This window comes from Mugil cephalus, chromosome 10 (assembly GCF_022458985.1).
Source record: "Mugil cephalus isolate CIBA_MC_2020 chromosome 10, CIBA_Mcephalus_1.1, whole genome shotgun sequence".
Taxonomy (NCBI): Eukaryota; Metazoa; Chordata; class Actinopteri; order Mugiliformes; family Mugilidae; genus Mugil; species Mugil cephalus.
This window is the reverse complement of record NC_061779.1, coordinates 4,110,627-4,130,313: the sequence shown is the minus strand read 5'-3', so window position 1 is coordinate 4,130,313 and position 19,687 is coordinate 4,110,627. Positions and strand designations below refer to the sequence as shown.

Below are 19,687 nucleotides of genomic sequence, written 5' to 3'. Positions count from 1 at the left end.
GCATAGCTTGATTAAGCTGTGCGTGCATCATCAGAACCAGTACATGAAAAGCCAAACTTTAAACAATCAGGATCAAACTTCCTGCATTTTCTGTTCGCCCCAGACTCTGTCACTTTCATTTGAGGTAGCCTACTAAAAATCCATTTTGCCCCTCACATGCTCTGTAGTTGGCTAACCAGATGTTTACACTTTTTTTTTTCAGGTTTATTTTGTTTCTCATGACGTGCCTTCCCTGAAGACCTCTGGCCACACACTTTGAAAACCGCAGGTCTATAGCATTTTGTACCCATGCTTAAAGGTACCACAGATGTGCGGAGTGAAGACATAGCCACAACACCTTGAATAAGAAAGCAAACTATACATATCAAAACCTGTTAACCAGCCACACCACATGTTCGGCTCTAGTGTCTTGTCTGTGAGTTATTAGGTAGCGGAGGGGTTTCGGTGAACAGCTGCTTTCATTTCGCTCTGTAAAAACTCCGCCGGTCAAAAGTTTGGACGCACCTTCTCATTCGACTCAACGAGAGAGCGTGTCCAAACTTTTGACTGGTAGTGTAGCAGCGGAGCCACACGGCAGCTGGGGCTCAGACCGTGGCGGGATGCATTTTTTTTAAAGGACTTCAAATATCTGATAGATAATTCTCTGGATGTGGTGGATCAAACTGGCCTGGGACCTGAACAACCCCATCAAAGAGGCAGAAAATGCATGACAGGTGGATGCGATTGAAGCCAAAAAGGCATCTACTGTGTGATTTGTGGGAAGGGAAGAGTTGCGCTCCGCGATACGGAAACGGCATACCTGCGCCATATCATCCAAGCAGTTGAAGATGTACTTGCGAGCCTCCTTGGACTTGATCCCCGTTTCACCCTCGTGGTCCTCTGGAGTCTGCGGGAGACAAGAAGCAGATGTTCCTCTCAAATCCCATCACACTTCCCCTCTGGAAACGCACTATTTACATTTGGCTCATTACAGCCTCTTGTTGTTGATGTGCAGCAGGACTCGGCTTACCCTGTGAGAAACCCCGGGGTAGCGCACAAATACTCATCTAACAGCCAAGAAAAATGGGGGAGACTGCATATGGAGACACACACTATATCACAAACTCTGGGGCAATATACAGAGTGTGCTCTCCGCAAAACACAAACAACTGAAATTCACGAAACTGCACAGGATAATCCCTTCCGAAGCGTGCAGATTTACACTACACATATCTGTGTTGACCGGACTGAAGGAACCACCTGACTAAACACACAACATTTTTAATTACAGTCAGCAAAGCAGTGCAGCTGGTGTTACATGGAAACACATGGCGAGGTCAAATTAAAGCTGAGCAGTCACTCTTCAAAGTGGAAAAAGAGTGTTCAGGACGCCTTGACGTTTGATTTTCCACATACCAAAGACAGTAGGAAATCATGAAGACTAACACCAGCGGTGTCAAGTTTAACTTATTAATCCATCTTTGTGTCTTCCCTATAATATTCCTGTCAGTTCTTATTGCTAGTAAATCCAAAATACGCTTATTTTAAGCTGAGAATAACATGTTTTTAAAAAGCCTTGTAAGCCCATAGGCCACAAAGTAGACTGAAAAAATTCTTAAACCGAAATTCTCATATAGCTTTTACCCATAAAGATGGTCAATGAAACTGCTTCTCAAAAGTGAAGCCAAAGTAAGTAGAGCTCCCCCTGCTGACTGGAGGCTGCAGTATAGGGCATAAGCTCCACCTCCTCCATGTTAGTGGATGGAACTAGAGCCAAACCAAATTCAGATAATGAATTTTCAAGGATGGTTTGTGTCATTTTAGGTAGTTAATAATATGCTGACCCTAATTCAATTGGAATGAGTTATTTGATGCTATAGGTACAGGATGTGACATTGTGATGACTACCGGTTGCCATGCCAAGCTGTCTGTGAAGCGTTCCCGTGGGACAGTGAGAGTTGGAAAAAATTAATAAATGAATAAGTACAGTGTATAATCTAGAGATAGACCAATATATCAGGCCGATATTTGCATTTTTACTGTTATCGGTATCAGCTGATGTGCCGATACACACATACATATGTATATGTTTTTTCCCCCAGCAAGATTTACAGGCAGGCGTATCCACAGGCAGCCCTGTGCCACTAGAGGCGCTGTGGACCTGTGCCACCCATACATTGCCCCAACTAGCAGATTGCGTGTACGCATAAGAGCGTTAAATATTCTTTGAGTTCACTAAATGTTTATGTTTTTGGTTAAATTGACACTTATAACATTTGTTATCATCGTGACATTTTGTATCATGTAAATGGAGGGAGATAAAGGAGTATCAGCTCCAAATATTGGCTCAGAAAAATCGGTATCTGTATCAGAAAAATCGGTCTCAGCCCTTAAAAAAAAATCCATATCGGTCGATCTCTAGGATAATCCAACATTTCCTTGTAAGTGGTGGAGAGTGCGGTATGAATTAAAACAACAACGTGAGTGAGTCTGGAGGAATTCAGTCACGTGACATTAACGTCGCTGAACTCTGGCTCCAAACTTGCAAGATGGCTCCGCCCACTTTCACCTGATAAGGGTTAAACGTGCTTGGCGAGCTTCACAAGCATGTACACTCTGCGTTATGGTAATTAAAAAGGCCGATCATCATCATCACCGCTTGGTGTCAAAAGTACTGAGTTAATCAGAAACAAAAGCTCTGAACTCTTTGAAAAAAAGAAATCAATCCCAGACACAGGCGGCGCAGACACAGGAGGGATCAGTACTTGGAGCTCAATACAGTCAAGAACAAACAGTTCAAATTAAGTTCATCAAAACCAGAAAAAAAAAAGACTTTGCAAACCCCTGGAGGGATTTATTTTTTTAACTGTGTGAGATTACACAGAGAAATGAGGAAGAGTATGCTCTGATGGACCTGCAGGTTCAGGGTCTTGTCGAGGGTCTAGGACAGGCTGTAGAGCTCCTTATTGAGCGGCCTACATAAAGAAGGGACTGTGGAGGGGGAGGGGGGGGGGGGTGGTGGGGGGGCTACAGCAGACACCCCCCTGATTTATCAGACCGGGTTTCATTTGCCAGATCCTCTCACACAGATCCATTTTGCTCTCATTACCCTCCCACTTTGTTTATTGCCGCCAACAGGGACGTCAGTGCCTCACACGGCGCAACACAGAGTTTCTGGAATATTAACTACAGCTTTTACTGGTAACACTTTTGCTTGTGAAATATCACCTGCCCCTGGAAGGATATACTTTAGTCCAGCTGAGATTTTTATGTGCGCATGTGTGTGTGTGTGTGTGTGTGTGTGTGTGTGCGTGGGTGGGGATGCACATCCTTATCATTCCAGGTGTACCTTTAGTCTCCAGAGAGGATAGGTGGAGTCTGGATCTCGGTTGAAGAACCTGGTGGTCTTTGTCCCTGCACTTAACAGATACTCTGCAGGCAGACCCTGTGTCTGTGAGATGTACCGGATCTGCAGGCAGAAAAAAAAAAAGGGGGAAAAAAAACAAAATCAGATTTTCACATGCATGACTGAACTGTTTTTAACCAGGGAGGCAAATGATTTGGATTGATGCTCTTATGGTAGTTTTAATCTGTGGTGACCTTAACAGCTCCAGACGTACAGAAAGGCAGAAATACGCACCGCAAGCCAATCATGACCTCAGCCTAAGAGTCTAAGACCGATCTGAGGCTTGTAAAAGAAATATGCTAAGTTTTCTGGGAAATATCAAACAAGCTTGTTCAGAGATGGAGCACAAGTTGCTCAAGGTTTCCCCACTGAGCCTCATCTGACTGATAGAGACAGTGGAACGCAAAAATGTCTTGCTCTGGAGCACAGGGGCTGCACTAATTGGACAAGTGGCTCCGTGGCATCTGTTCAGATAAACAGGGAGGCTGCGCAAGAATCATCGGGGGCTGTCAGGGGGATTTCAGGGATAGGAATCCCAACCTCGCACTCAAGCGCACTCACGAGTACACAATCACGGAGAAAGGAACGCACTCGAACAAAACTGCACGCGAACGGGTTCACGCGAGAGCAAGCGAGAAACACATGAAAACAGGAGTTGCTCTGGGATTGTGAAACAAGTTTGGAGGTCCAAGCTATCGTCGCCACGTGTTACCTGATCGTACTCTGACGCTCCGGGGTAGAGGGGCCATCCCAGGAAGAGCTCGGCTATTACACAGCCCAAGGACCACATGTCTATAGCTTCACAGAACGGCAGGCCCAGGATGATCTCTGGAGCCCTGTGGATAGAGAAAGCATGCAGTGCGGTTAGACATGTTTTGTCTTGTACAAAATAAATATCAGTCTAATCTGACATGACCACGGACCAACAAAACTGACAGAGCGTAGCTGGGACAAGAATATGTTGTCTACCTACAAAACGTCATGAGAAGCTTAATTAGAGAATAAGTAAGTCCATATTCTTGCATGCAAAGTACACACACCAAAGAGACTCGGTTCAATTAAGACGAGACACGACAGGTGAATAGGGAAACATTTTTAACTAATGGCTATCACCATAAAAACATCTCCAGTTGATTACTCACATAAATATTGTAATTTTTTGTATGAAAAGTTTTCTGTGAATTTACCTACTTAAATATGCGCTAATTTGCATACATTTCCACAACAGAAATCTGAATAATGACTAAAGTGAGCTTCAAAATTCTTGTTTCATTTTGTTAACAGATTCCCAGGTATTTACTGAGGGAATTTTGGATATCTCTTTTTATCACTCCATGAATCTCAAAATACTGTCAACAGTCCAAAAAAAATAAAAAAATATGTAAAACAAAAATATGTAAAATGTTCTATAAATCAGGCTCTGAATGATCTATGAAAAATCCCCTCTGTAAATACCTGCAGAATGTAGTTAGGAATAAATCTGCAAAGTTTGTTATGTGTAAGTGCTACTGAAATGGAGATTTCTGGCTCAGAGTATGCAGATGTCTCATTTAAACAAGGTTTTACATTGCAAATCATGTATTTTTATTGGAAACTACTATGTACCAAAACCAAATCTACTTAAATCCCGACTTCCCCTCTCCTCTCCTTCGTGTGTCTTTTTTTTTTTTGACGTTTCTTGCTAATTTGAGCCATAATTTTCTTCTTAGAGAATAAATGTCCCTCACAGATAAACACAGGCAGGCAGAATATCTGGTTACAAATCACGTTGTCAGAAATCAACACCAGTCAATGAGAGTGAGAGTTTAGCTCAGATCGGCCTTTCTACTTTCATGCCAATACAAAGGATATGACCATATTTGGATCCGACGGACTTCTGCAGGAGAAAAAGAGCTTCACAGCAGTACCTCATATGCCAGGGTAGAGACGAGGCTCACAGTTTAGAAAGCTGAGTTTTGGCAAATTTAGGAGTAAACTAAAGGCGCAACACAGACAAAGTGCAGTGAAATGAACACCTAAATGTGCAATTTCACCATTTTTTAAACTAGTTTGATAGTAGACATGTTAATGAAGCAAAAAATCTCAAAATTGCTGCCGTGTCTCGCCTTAATCGGAATTGTCCAAAGGCGTTCATCTCATCTTGACACTGATCTCTCCACATAGATTTATGAGATTTATTTCCACTAAAGTTGGCGTCAGCAGGCCGTTATGTTTTCATATCTCTTGTTTAGACAGTTTTCAAGGTGGCACCTTGTAGATAAGTGACTGAGGATCTTTGCAGGGGGGCCCTCAATCCCCAAGCTCCCTCCCTGGTACTCAGACACAGGGAGTGGGTAGCGGCAGCGAGGTGCGTTTTACTAAATTTCACAGTCTGTAGCCACGAAGGCAACATTATGCCACGGGAACATAAAATCAAGCTTTTAGAGAGCTGCGTTCAAATGAAAACAAAAAGCCAGAACTTACACATAAGATTATTTCAGCAGCAGAGGAGACGAGTTTCTTTGATTTGTTTGAGTAGCACTGCAGTCCCAAACAACTCCCAAATTTAATTCATCACCTTTTATGTCCCGTCGCGAACACTAATACGCGTCTTGTGGGCTCACGTCTCTGGTTAAATAACCGAGAACACAGTGATTCTAACAATCCAAAAGCCCTTTCAAGAGGTTCTGTGGCTGCACCATGGGGGAAGTCAGGGGTGGGTTTGGTTTAGCATTTTACTTCTTTATATTTTTTTTTTACTCCAAAAGTAAAGCTATATGGAACTACTGGAACTGAAATCAATCTCTAAACACATTAATAGCATGATATACAGTTTATAGGAGCCAAGAGCTGATCTTGGATTGCTCCAAGTTCAAAATGCTGATTGCTGTGACCATGGCAACTATCCCCCCTTGCCCTCAGGCCTAGGCGGACTCTAGTAGAGTTTGGGAGGAACAAGAGGTTTCTGGGATTAAGTCTGCTTGAAATGTATGTGCCAGGGAAACAGAGAATGTGGAAAGCAGCACGAGGGGAACACTGCAGGGCTTCATAGACCAGTGGGATGGTAGAGGGCGAGTGATCTGAAGGCAGCTCTGGGGGTCTGGTGGAGAATGAAATGAGCATAGCTCACATACTTAAAAGTAAATTTCCAGCTCATTGCTCGCTGACGCTGGGTGAAGTGGAAAAAAGGGGCACAGGCGTTTCATTGTACACTGAGATATGGCCGATGTATGGGGGCAAGACAAGGATGGACGAGATGCCGCACAGAATAAGACATAAAGCGAATGGGGGGAGAGCAGAGCTTTGCTCAGTGAAGAGCTCCTGTCACAGAGGGTGGTTATTGGGGTCTCGAGGGCAACAGTGGAGTAGAGGCTCCAGCAACAGTATCTCAGGCCACCATTACACACCAGTACAAAGACAACACCACACACTATGGGCTGAGACATCAGTTAAAGGGGAGGCAAAGAGACATAGAGGAATCCAGTGAGGGACACTGAAGGTAGGAAAGGGAAGGGAGATGGACACCAGGACCAGGGATCTTTCTCTAAGGGCTTGTTAGAATGGCTGGAGTTTCACTGAGGATGCAAGGGAAAAACATCTGAGATAACACAGGGTGGTAAGCTCATCAAACACCCTAAGTCTCTATTAATTTCAGCCCAATATGAGTTCTATTATATACAATAGTTTTATTGTCTGGTCTATTTTAGGACCATCACTGTGTAACGCTTCAAAAACAAGCAGAAGAGAGTTTAACCTCCTGAGACTTGAGCTTTTATTTGCCATGTGCTGTAAATTCCTCCATGGAGCCAAGAAGTATAAAAACTAATCATTGTCTTTGAGCAGGTCGTGTAACCCCAACGTCCTCAAACGGGTACTTTCTAATTAGCGACGCTGTAGCTTTTGTTAAATTTGCGTGTCATATTAAACAAGAGATGTTAACGAGCATAGACAAGTTTCAACCATAAAAAATAAAGATTTCACTGTTTTTACACCGACTAATCTATTTACCCTTTGCTACCACTAGATGGCAGATAAAGGCGTCCACTTATGAGGACAAAGGGTCTAAATGAAGCAGAATAAGAAGCTGCCACAAACCTAAAACCTGTCCCCATGTGAGGACATAGGGTCTGAGGAGGTTAAGTGCAGCTCACATTGATTTTAATGTCATATAAAAGTGAACTTTATATTGTTAAACAAACCGTACGTTTATAAGTGTATGAGTAGATTTCAATAAACTGCTTCTATACTTCACATGTGCAACTCTTTGCAACAACAACATGGAGAGATTTGTCGATGTTATGCTCAGCTCCACTTCCAGCTTGAACTTTTTGCAATTCATGCCCCAACGCTCTGCTCTCGCTGCTCCTCTGCCTCTCGCAGAGAAGCTCCTCCACATCAGCAAGACACAGACAGAAAGGGAGGAAGGAAGAGAGAGGGAGTAACATCGCTGCTCATGATATGAAACCACAAATGCAAATTTGGCCCTACCAATGCACCTCTGCCATTGCATGCAAAGCGCCCCACAGCTGCTGCTGCTGATGCAGGCCTTTCGCTAGGCAGTGATAAACAGCACACACATCTGTGCGGCTCACAAAAACCCTGCTCCTTTCCGAAGCATACGAGCGTACGAGGGGTGACAATTCATGCATACACTGTAGTTTGTCGTTTCAGTTTTTTTGATGCTAAGTAGGATGCCGCACTTAACCTCTATTGTATGTAAAACAGCATGCAGGCAGCCAGGTGCTTGGTGGTCACACGTTTCTGGTATTTAAATGTTAGGTTAGCAAATGCTTGGGGTGACTAAACTAAAGCCCTTAAAAACAAAAAGAGTGAGCACCAGAATTTCCTCTTTGAACATCCGAGAATAACAGTTTATATTGTCACTGTGTCTCTGAGGGTCACACTGAACAATATGTAGAGCTATGGCTCTTCCAGCAGCTCTTCTAAGTTTGCATTTAGGCACAATGCTAACATGCAATTAGCAGGTATCATATTTAGCTTCTTAGTCGAGTACATCAGGGTGCTGTTAGCTGATTACAATGAAATTCTGCTGAGGCTAATGGGAATGGTAATCGTTCAGGTCGTATTAAAAAAATAATAATGAATTAGTTGTAGAGAGCTGTGGCATAATCCCTTCTTTTTTTTTTTCTTTTTTTTTGCATTTTTACATATCTCAGGCACATTTGTGAAGCACATGATGGCGCTAAATGAAAATTAGCCCACATTATCATATGCAGAGCCACAAAATCGCGAGTAATTTCTCAGGGCCGAGGTGCTCGGCTACGCCGTCTGAACGCGCCACATTCAGCTGCAGACTCGTCGCCCCCCGCGCTGCGCCCCACCGCCCCACCTAGCTCCTCTCCAGCTGGTATGCCACCGGAGACAGTGGCTCTTTGAGGACGGTGGCGAGCTTATTGCTCCAGACCATACATGTCACATACAGTACGGACGGTGTGCAAACCGCCCGGCTAGTCGGGGGCTTTCACTGGCACTGAATGGGGACCCGACCGCATGAGAGGGCCTCAGTGTTCTGGCTGGTCCGTCTCACAGCACTGGGCCTTGACAAAAGAAAGAGGGAGGGTGGCAAAAAGAGGGAGAGTCTGCATGCTGACATCCTCCCAGCTGGCCTGGTCATTGATGAGCCCCAGTCCCCTTGGGAGCCAGAGATGGCACGACTCATGAATGGAGCCTTTCTTCTGCCACCCCAGCCCACCCCCTGCACCTCAACCCTTTCACCCTACCCCTTTGCCAGCCCAGCCAACCCCTACACCTCATCCTGCTCCATCAGCCACCCACCCCCCACTCGCCACCCCCCTATCCTCACCACCCAACTGCCAGCAACCCCGCACACCCCCACCCCCCCTCACCTCAAACCCCCTCGATGTAGGACGCCAAGGCCAGGCTAGCGCTCCCCTCCCCGATTGCCTGTCCGCCCTCTGCTCCGATGAACTGTGCCTACGCTTGGCTGGCCTGCCAGCTCGCGCACACACACACACACACAGATAAGCTCGCACAGACACACACACACACACACAGCTGACATCACAGGCTGTGTGCATGTCAGGATGTATCCATCAGGCTGACCTTCCCTTAGCTTGGCTCCAGAAGGGAGACTGATGGATCCCTGGAACCCGACAGCATTAACATGGACATAAATACACAACACACATACGCAGACAAGCACGGGGCAGCCAGTCTGGGGTAATGTTTTTTCTTTTTGTTGTTGTTTTTTTAGCTTTTTCCTTTTCCGTTTCAAAGAATTCATCACGTTATATTCCTCGTTACGTGAGCTGCTATGTTTTATTCAATAACCAGGCAGTTTGTAGCATCCTAAAGAAAAATAAGTACAGTGGCCAAGACAGCCACTACAGTCTGACACGGCGTAGTGAAAAAAAAAACACAAACATTGCAAATAAAAAGAGACTGCTAATACGCTTTTCCACCCTATCCCCTTCTCTTATTTCCCTTTTCCTCCTTTCTCCCTCCCATGCTTTTCCCTTTCTTAATGTAAAAGGCCCAGGTCGGTGCTGTGAATGACCCCCCCCCCTATTAATTTGCATATTCATGCGCTCAGAGTTTCCTCCGCACACCTCCTTTAAGACGCACCATAGAGAAAGACTTTCTTAGATATGTTGCACGGTGGACGCGGACTGTGAAATCAATGTGCGGGGTGACATCCCCTGGAGTGGACCTGTGGCTCGCAGGAACCGACACGTACACACATTCACACCGCATCTTCCTAAATATTCCACCTGCTCTCATCACCCCAGAAACTGCCAAACAGGGGCACACGCATATGTGTAGATGCACATTTATGATCGCATTTAAATTTAGAGCGTGTGTGTTCCAGATGGTTGAGAGCTGGAAAGAGGAGGGGGATATCTGGACAAGGAAAACGCTTCTACGGAGTCCTTGAGAAATGTTTGTCTCACTCCGTGAGCAGGGGCGACATTCCTGGTGTTCAAGGTCTTAAAAACAGACCTCCCTCTTTCTCTTTTTTTCTTTCTCTGGCTCTCAGAAAAAGGCACGGCAGAAAAAACGCTGACAAGGCCGCAACTGTTTTACCTGTTAAAGCATTAGCATTTCCTCTTGGCTTAGCAATACATTGCAGGCAGGCGAACGAAAGCCTATGGGAGGGAATAAGGACGGATGATGTTTCAGAGAGGGATCAACATCGAGAAACGTACTCACTCCAAAGAATGGGAGTGTTGTGATAATGCAAAAAGCATAGGGGAAGTTTGCAGGAACACATCAGCAACTCTATGGCCTCTGTGGAAATTGTGATTGCAGCAAATCAAAAGTGTGAAACCAGGCCAATAGAAAAATGTGGGTGACAGCTGGGTGGGTGCTGATTCAACACAACCTGGAATAGCGTTCAGCTCAGCAGCATCGCGGGGAGCAAACTGCCACCGAGAGCTAACGCGGATAGCGCTTGAATATTCAAAGGTCTCTCCCTGTTCCCTCTCCCGGTCTCAACATCTCACATTCAGCTCCTCCCTTCTCCTCGGAGATATTTTATATAATGAAACATTCAGCGGGCAGCGAGCCACCCCTGTCACGGCGGCACACATGGCACACGGAGCCCCGTTGCCGCGGCGTGGCACAGTCAATATTAGCGCACAGGATGTGTCACATTCTCCCGCGCTGCGTGACCCTTTGTCATTATACGCAGGGTGCAAATGATTGAATGCATTGGATAACTTATCGCATTTACTGTTACGGCAACATAGAACATCAAATACATATTTAACTACCCTCGCAATATATTTGCTGCTGTGGAAACTCAATCAAATAGAAAAGCGGCGCTCACAAAAGCTCCCATTAGCAATGCTAACATGTACAATAAGCGAATAATAACGGCAGCTAGAACAAAGCTCAGTTGTTCCCGGTTGGCAATTACTTCTTTCCTGTGGTTATTATTATTCTCCAGCATGCAGCTGATCCTATCAGTAATACATCTCATTTCCACCTGCAACGAGGAGGCTCTACGCAGCTCCCGGCAGTACCCTTTATACACCCACCCACCCCCCTTCACCTCACCCTCACCCCATTCCTCGGTGCAGGGGTCAAAGGGACGGTCCTCCCTCAACGAGGATGGAGGTAGAAGGAGAAATGACAGAAAGGAGATGAGGAAAGGAAGGATGGAGCGGGCACTATAATGAAACATGGATGCCCTCTCGATTAACACCCACCTACGCGCGCACACACACACATACATATTCTGTCCCTTCTGCTTCCCCTGTCAAAGGAAATTGTGCCGAGAAGGATTTGCCATCAGTAAATGATGGGTATCTGTCATATCCTGATGCTGCCGGTACAGACAGCCTGGAGAGGAGATTTAGGGGATGCCGAAAGGGAGCCTCAAGTTTCTCCAGCCCTATTAGTACAGAGGACTGACAGTCAGACATTATTAGGCCAGTCTAGTGGCCACTGGCCAGATGCTGACCCAACCCCGAGGCATGAGCAGTTCTGCTCTGACAAACTTGAGTCCAGGAGAAAATCAGACTTTAGTCTCCACATAACAGCTTAAAAAATGAATAATCGACCCGCTCTAGTTATAAAAGGCATCTCAGAGACAAGTTTCTTGGAAAGTATTAAACGGCGTGACCCCGTCGCATCCATAAACTCATGCTTAGTCACCGTTAGCAGACCAAGAGAAAAATAGGGACAGAACTTCCAAAGGGTGGCCAAAAAGCCAGACAAAAGGCATTACACATTTTTACATGCAGTCAACCAGCCGAACCAGCTGGCGAGCTTGTCACCGCGGTTGAGACATGCACAAAACCAGACGAGGAGGCAGCATATTGGGCGGCGGGGCGCTCGCTGCAGACGGGCGCAGGCGGTCAGTCGGACATATGAGATTGCGTCTGCCCGTGGCTGAGGGATGCTTAAACCCACTTCAGCAAATTGGAGTGTGGAAGGGATTCGGCGGGCTAAACTTAAACCCCTTCTCAGCTCCATCTGACGTCGGATTACAAAAAAGAAAAGTCTCGCAATTTGTGCAGTAGAATGCAAGACACAACGGGGCTCAGGGAAAATATACTGGGTATCATATCATATCATAATACTGTGTTGCAGTTGAGAAACCAAAGACAATCTAATCTGCTTGCTTGACTGACTGTCTGTCTTGCTTCTTCACTTGTGGTTTCTCTCTTTTTTTTTCTTTTTTTTTTCCTGTTGTCTGGCTTTATATTCCTTTTATTGCCCGTTTCCTCCGGCAGTTGCTTTAGTCCAATGCGGTTCAGAGGAAGACGTGGCAAAGCTCTGCATCAATATGTCCCATTCTGTTGATTTAGGGTAACTAAGACAGAGATCAAGCGGTGGGGGGAGAGACGCGGAGACAGAGAGGGGCTAGCACAGCCGCCGCGCGTACTGGATATGCGATAAAACAACAGACGGCGAAAATCCATTTGAAATGCGGCGCCTGAGAACATATAGCTCGGAGCCGCGGGGGCGCCGTCCTGCCGTCGTAATGACATATGTCTCCCTGCCGCACACCAGCGCGCGCAGACACAACACACATGCGCGTACGCACACTCTCGTTCGTGAACGCTGCTCTGGTTGACTAGTTCCTTATTTCTGGGGCAAGTGAAAGAGGGCATGGGGAGACATTTGCAAGGCAGAAAAAAATCCCCCCCCCCCCCACTTCAACATGGCACGTGCTGACATACAGTACAGCCGCTACATTTCTCTACCTCCACCCAGCCCCTCCTCCTCTCCATCACTATCCCCTTGTTTGACTACCTTCTTCCTTCCTCCCACCAGGTCAGGCAGTAATGCCATCTCCTGCCTAATCAAATTCTGCTGTGTGTGACATGAATTCCCGGTGCCCAAGGCTGCACTGCCTCCCAACAGGCTAGAGGGGCTGCAGACAGCTGTAAGTAAAGCTAACGCGGCTCCTATAGAACAGAGCCATCGCTCCCTAAAATTTTGAACGCGGGGCGAGATAACTCCCCGGCTCCGGCTCCTTCTCGGTCTGGCTGCGCCTCTGCTAGCCAGCCTCGCCGCCCGCACACTCTTTGCGGCGTGTGCACGTCTCGGCGAGTCCCCTGGGATTGGAGGGCTCATGGTTAATTAGAGAGTGGATGGGACAGACTGACAGCAGCTGATCCAGATTGTCACCCAGATGTAGTCAGGTCTTAATCCAACACAATGAATGACCCCCCTCCCCTCCCGTCCCCTCCTCTCTCCTCAGTCCGTCTACCGCAGCAGCTATTAAAGAATCTATGCAGGTTCCCAAACATGCAGGGCATCATTTGGATCAGGGAAAAAAAAAAGGGTCGCCACCCTCCTTTAGACGGTCATGTCCCTCTTCCCGTCTCAGCGTGCCGCCTGCCCGCCGCGTCTTCAGACTCTTAACGCAGTTTGTCACGCTGCATTCTTCCATGACAGGAATTAGAAATGTCATCACGTCGAGAAACAACGGCGGGATTATTAAGCCTTTATGGAGGAATTTGGACAAACAGGCTATTCCCTCACATCTTCATCACAAACGGGTCTCGAGAGACGAGATATTGTCGTTTTCCTTTTGTTTGCTTGTCAGAGAGCTACAGTTTCTCGTATCAAGATCAGGAGGACACAAAGGACGGTGTTTTCCTGCGGGCTCGTGTTTCTGTCTTATAGTTTCCGAAACTGATACCCACGTCTACGGCTAATAAAATGCACACAATCAAACCCCCCCCACTCCCCAAAAAAAAGAATCAAAAACAGGAAAACATCGTGTTCTGCAATGCATTCAGCCGCCGGTACTTGTGTTCACTGCATGCCGCCTGGCGCACGCCGAAAACGTAGCGTGAACTCCTTCCTCGGAGAAGACAATAAAAATAAGAGCCGTCTTCAGAAACAATCGGTCACGGTGACAGGTAATTAATTTGGCCAAGCAACAGTGCCCCGCAGTCATTTGTAGTAGTATGGCCACAGTTAATCACCTTTCAGTGACAATGCCCGTTGTATAGTTTTTTGCTTCGCTCTGTCACGGCGACTGTTCATTTTCTCCCAGCCCTATAAGGTGCATGATAAACAGCGCAGGCATGCTCGGCATTTAATACGCCATATGTTGCCTTTCGTAGGAAAACAATTACTGCACGGCAACAATCGATACGGCATTATCCTTTTCACGTAGCCGTGCTTGAGGATTCAATTATTATGGGTGAAATGACATAATTTCTGCAGTCATGGCCTCACTACAGCAGACGGAGATGATTCTATCTATCTATCTATCTATCTATCTATCTATCTATCTATCTATCTATCTATCTATCTATCTATCTATCTATCTATCAATTATATCTAATCTAATGTAAAATATACAGCCATTTAATTAGAATTACCTATTTCTGATCAGGACACAGTGTGTATTTAAAAGGATTCTGAATGTACACATAATTAGCATATACACCGATCAGGCATAACATTATGACCACCTCCCTAATTTTGTTTAGGTCTCCCTTGTGCCTCCACAACAGTGGTGACTCATTAGTGGATGGACATGGGCCCTCTAAGGGCGCCCCGTTGTGTCTGGCAACAGGATGTTGTTAGTCGGGGTCAGTGGTTTTAATGTTGTGGCTGATACATACGATATGCCAAATCTGAAAAATTATCCGCAAGGCCTCTCCTGAGGGCGCAGCCTTCAAAAAAAGTTTGACGTACGCTTTTGAGAGCCGACAAACAACTAGAAAAACAGGCGCACGGATAAAAACACACGTGAATCACAACAAAGAGAGAAAACCTGTTTTTCTGGAAGTCGAGCTTCCCCTCGAACGTGAAAGCCTCTGTTTTGTGTTCTTCCCTTTGTCCCTTTTACCCTTTACTTCCCTTTATCCTTTATCGCTAATACCCATAAACACCGATAAGGATGGAGAAGGGTCATGTTCTCAAGGCCGGCGACGGAATATAAAAAGAACTGATACCCCTCATTAAGACGGGAGATTGTCGCTCTTTGGAGTCTAATGACAGAGGCCGTCAAAACTCCTTCCTGGATGCGAGGAGATATTTCTTAATGACACGACACTCGAGCTGACAAATATGCTTTCATCGCGGTTTATGTGGGATGAGGACATTCCACACGGATCTGCGAGTCCCGTGGCTGCTCCGTAACTGATGGTTGCCTTTCTTAACCAGGTGTTTTCCTGTCTTAGTTTACCTTGCCCAGAGGGAAGACCGTCCCCTCTCAGCGAACACACACACACACACACACACACACACACACACACACACACACACACACACACACAACAAAGGCTCTGAACATTTCCTTTTGTTGCGGAGTTGGAGGACATTTCAACAGCGCAAGAACAAACTGGAGGTGAATTTTAAACCAACGCTAAACACGACACATTTACAATTTCTCAGGGAAGAAATCACATCACACTGAAGGCTGTGTACGGAGAAACGCTCCTCCGTGTCTGTTTTTCCCCCCCTCTTCCCCCGCTTTCTTCTCTCCACTTGCAAACTTTTTCTTCTTCTCCTGCTGCCTCTGCTGAGAGCCGCACCGAGCCAGCGAGCGAGCTGCTGGAAGGAGTCCAAAAGGGCATGGTGTGAAATGAACACGGCTCTGACCTCCCAGACACCCCGACACGGCCAATCAGATCACTCCTCCCTGACACACTGGGCATTATAATTGGTCGGTGGGTGGGAAATGCGACCAGTGGGGATCGAAGTGGCGGGAAAAAAAAAAAAAAAAGTGGGGAGAGGGAGTGGTGCTAAGTCTGGCTCTTCTGTGCACTTTAACCGACCCCCGGCTCAGGACGGGACAGGAAATCTCCAGAACAAAAGCGAGCTGTCATCTCCTCCTGACGGGCCTCGCTCCGAAACAAAGCAGCTGACTGGCAAACCGGGCCGATCCTTCGGGGAGGTGGCTCGCCGTAATCTGGTCCTGTCTCGCATTCCAGACATCTCCCCGTGAGCGGGGCGCAGGAGGTGTGACCCCGAACCCCGCAAACAGGAAATGAGGCCGAATGTCGCTCCTTTTCCCTGTGACTGGACCTCAGCTGCAGAGGGTCTGCATGCGTGCCCGCGTGCCCATAAGCGGTGCATCATTTTCTTTTTTGTTTTTTTCTAGTTGCTACGGACCCTTCTCCCAGACTGCACCGCTCACAGCTGCGTGCCCCGGGCCTTTGCTATCTGCAGCCCAAACCAGAATAACGTCAGCCACATTCCACAGACTCCCAAAGCCCGAGGGGGAGCTTCACAGCTGGGCGCTGAGCTGGGCCGCTCTCTGCCTCCCTGGCAGGCTTTCAACATCACCCCCTCCCACTCCCCGACGCCCCCCCCCCCCATTCCCTCCATTTACCATCTCAAACACACACAACCCTAAACAGTGCATATCCTTCTTTCGCCCCTGCATTAGTGCTTCAGATTGGAGACGTCCTCCTCCTCTCTGCTCATTCACTGTCTGCACAATGAGGTTAGACAGACAAAGAGCTGCCCGGATATTAATGAGTTCTTTACATTTTTTTGTCTTTTTCCTGTCTTTTTGTTTTTGCTGCTGCTAAATATTGTCCCCCCCCCAAAAAAAAACTGAGACAAACACACTCAAAAATAGTTTTCTCTGAAAGCATGTCTGTTCTGATGTTTCCGTTGACTTTTGAACCTGTCACCAAACGGATGCTCGCTTCAAATTCCGTTGCATATCTTTCTTTTTTTTTTTTTTTTTTTCCGCAGCGGCTTCTCTTTCCCCTTCGCACGACGGCCATCCCTTTTAAGTTGTGTCACGTTGACACGGAGTTTAAAAAGACATGTCAGCAAACAGAGCGCATGATCTAATAACATCTGTGATTGCGAGGAGGCTATCTCCTTGCCGGCGGACGGCGACAGCAGTCGATATACGAAACCGACCTCATAATTCAATAAATAAATGCATGAGACAAGCCGCGAAGAGCCGCAGAAAGGGGACCTCGGCGAGATCGTAGGGAGGGGAGGGAGGGGTTTCATCATCAAAACTTCAGCACGGGGGGATCTGATACTTTCCTCCATCGTTTCCACCCCTCCTCCCTCTAAAACTCCGCGGGGGATACCGAGAACGTGGATGTGATGTACTAAGCTATAAATCACAGGTGAGAATTAAGTCGACTGGTAATTGAATCAGGCGCGATCTCAATTTACAATCAGTTGCTGGTTTATTTAGGAACGCTCAGCTAAAACTAATACGCCAGTCGTAAAATAAAGCTCAAGCAATAATTTGATCCAGTCTAATCTCGGGTATTGAGTTGTACTGACACGAGTTTTCTACATATTTTGACCAATCTATCTCGAGACCTCAGCGGAGCTCGGCTGAATAACAGGAGCACATTATGCAGTCTAATATCACGAATCCAATACTTCTACATTCAAAAGATGTCTGGACCAGCATGCATAAAACACTCTACAAAGACACTCATCACTGTGGCATAATCCTGACGTCTGCACGGGAAAGAAATCCGTGTATCGGAAGCAGCGGCACTGAAAAGACTTCTTAGCGATCTGCTCGAAGATGGGGTGTTTTTGTCACATGATAAGCTGTTTGCAGGAATTTAATCTGGCGGGAAAAAGATCATTTTTGGAAATTTTTGCAAATGACGAGCTGTATTATCTGAAAGCCTTACAATATCGCTGATAATATGGTGATGGAATATATCAAACGTACACTTGGAAAACGAAAAGCCCCACGGAACTGACTCGAGACAAATCTCGGTGGAGAGATTGAAAATGATAAATGGGCAATAAATAAAAAATAAATGTGGCTTACACAATAATAACGTATTATATAGATACTATTATGACATCTAGATTGTGTGAGATTAAACTTTTAATCAGGTCTTTTTGGATTCAGATCCTAAATATTTTAAGTAACTGGCTCGGATCAGGAGCTCTGCTTCCTGAGGGATGAATCTCAGTCACCCAGCATAAGTTACCAAATGTAACCTTGGTGGGTACAACAACAGCTTGTTCCATAAGTTCCACGGGTGAAAGAACGGGTCTGTGTAGTGACACATGTCTCCAGGGTTACTTAATTGTATATTATCTGTTCCTGTATGGAAATAAGCTCATCATGTACCAAGTCTTTATATAATATACCTAATAAAAACTTGAGACAGAAGCACATTATTTTACATTTATGACGCCATTACAATTTTTAACACCAAAAATGACATCCTCCAAAACTCCAAAACTAGTAGATAGGTCTTCAACAGGGGGTCCTTAACCCGTAGGGGGTCTGTGGAGGTACTGAAGGGGGGTCTCAAAATCTTTAGTTGATTTATACTTTTTTTTTTTTAATTTCCCCCCACATTTTTTTGGCACGGCCACCCTACTGTTGCACATGTTTGAAATAATAATAATGATAAAAAAATATATATAGGTAGGGGGTCCCTGTTTAAATCCTCCGTCAGTCCTTGGCCTGAAAAACGCTGAAGATGATTGCGCTAGTATTAAGTAAATCTATCAAATAAATATACTTTGCTATATTTCTTTTCAAGTTTCCACAGCTCCTCTCACATCCGTGTGCATTAATACCCACAACTTTAATTGCTAATGAATATGCAGCGCCGCATTAGGCACACATACATAAAGCAGATCAACCGTGAAGAAAATCTGTATCTACACACCTGACACAAGCAATACATTCACACTGCTAGAAATTCACTCAGCATGCGAGTGTGTATATAAATATATATATAAATGTATTTGTGTTCTTGGAAGTGTGCGTCTGTAAATACTTAAGGCCAGGCTCCGTTTCATCATTTCGGTAAATGCCACGCAGTATATCAGTCTAACTGCATACATCTCAGGCCATTTCCATATCTGTAATAGAGAAAGCCCGTCTCCCATCAGAGCTGCTCCTCCGCTGCGCTCAGGGAGCCCAAATAGCACATGCCTGCCTGCACAAATGTGCACAAAAAAACACTCTCACACACACAGACACACACACAGACACACACACACACATACTGCTTCTCTGATGAACTGACACAGAAAACTAGATTTATTAAGGGGAGGGAGAGCGGGGAGGGAAGCAGAAGGCAGCGGGTGTAATTTCGGGAATGGACGCAGGTTGTTGCAGACAAAAATGCACACAATCGCGCAAAAAACACTCAGCAAACCCCCCCCTCCCCCACCCCCATCCTCCTCCTCCTCCTGCCAAACCTACGACCGCAGCTGTAAAGTGCATCACTCTCCTCTAAGAGACCTGTTTATTTCAGACATGTGACACAAAAGCCACAGCGGCATGCAGGCTTATCTCTCCACATCCCTTGAAACGCAGCGCAGCCCCCAAAGAGCTCCCCAGTGCTCCACATGCCACTTTCAATTAGTTCCACAAAGAGAGTCTTCCGCTACCGAAAGTGA

The 19,687-nt window shown here is 46.0% G+C and overlaps 1 protein-coding gene across 5 annotated transcripts in view; it reads right to left on the bottom strand.

Moving 5' to 3' along the window:
- hipk2 (homeodomain interacting protein kinase 2) overlaps positions 1-19,687 on the bottom strand; it is a 76,469-nt gene that overhangs the window by 23,004 nt on the left and 33,778 nt on the right. For all 5 annotated transcript variants that reach the window (XR_007113592.1, XM_047597218.1, XM_047597219.1 and 2 more), the window contains exons 3-5: positions 4,098-4,221; positions 3,329-3,448; positions 800-886 (exon numbers count right to left, since the gene is read on the bottom strand). Coding sequence is in view for 4 of the 5 variants with exons in the window: in XM_047597218.1 (XP_047453174.1) it covers positions 800-886; positions 3,329-3,448; positions 4,098-4,221 (331 nt within the window). In the remaining variant the exon portion in view is untranslated. The remainder of the gene's footprint in view (positions 1-799; positions 887-3,328; positions 3,449-4,097; positions 4,222-19,687) is intronic.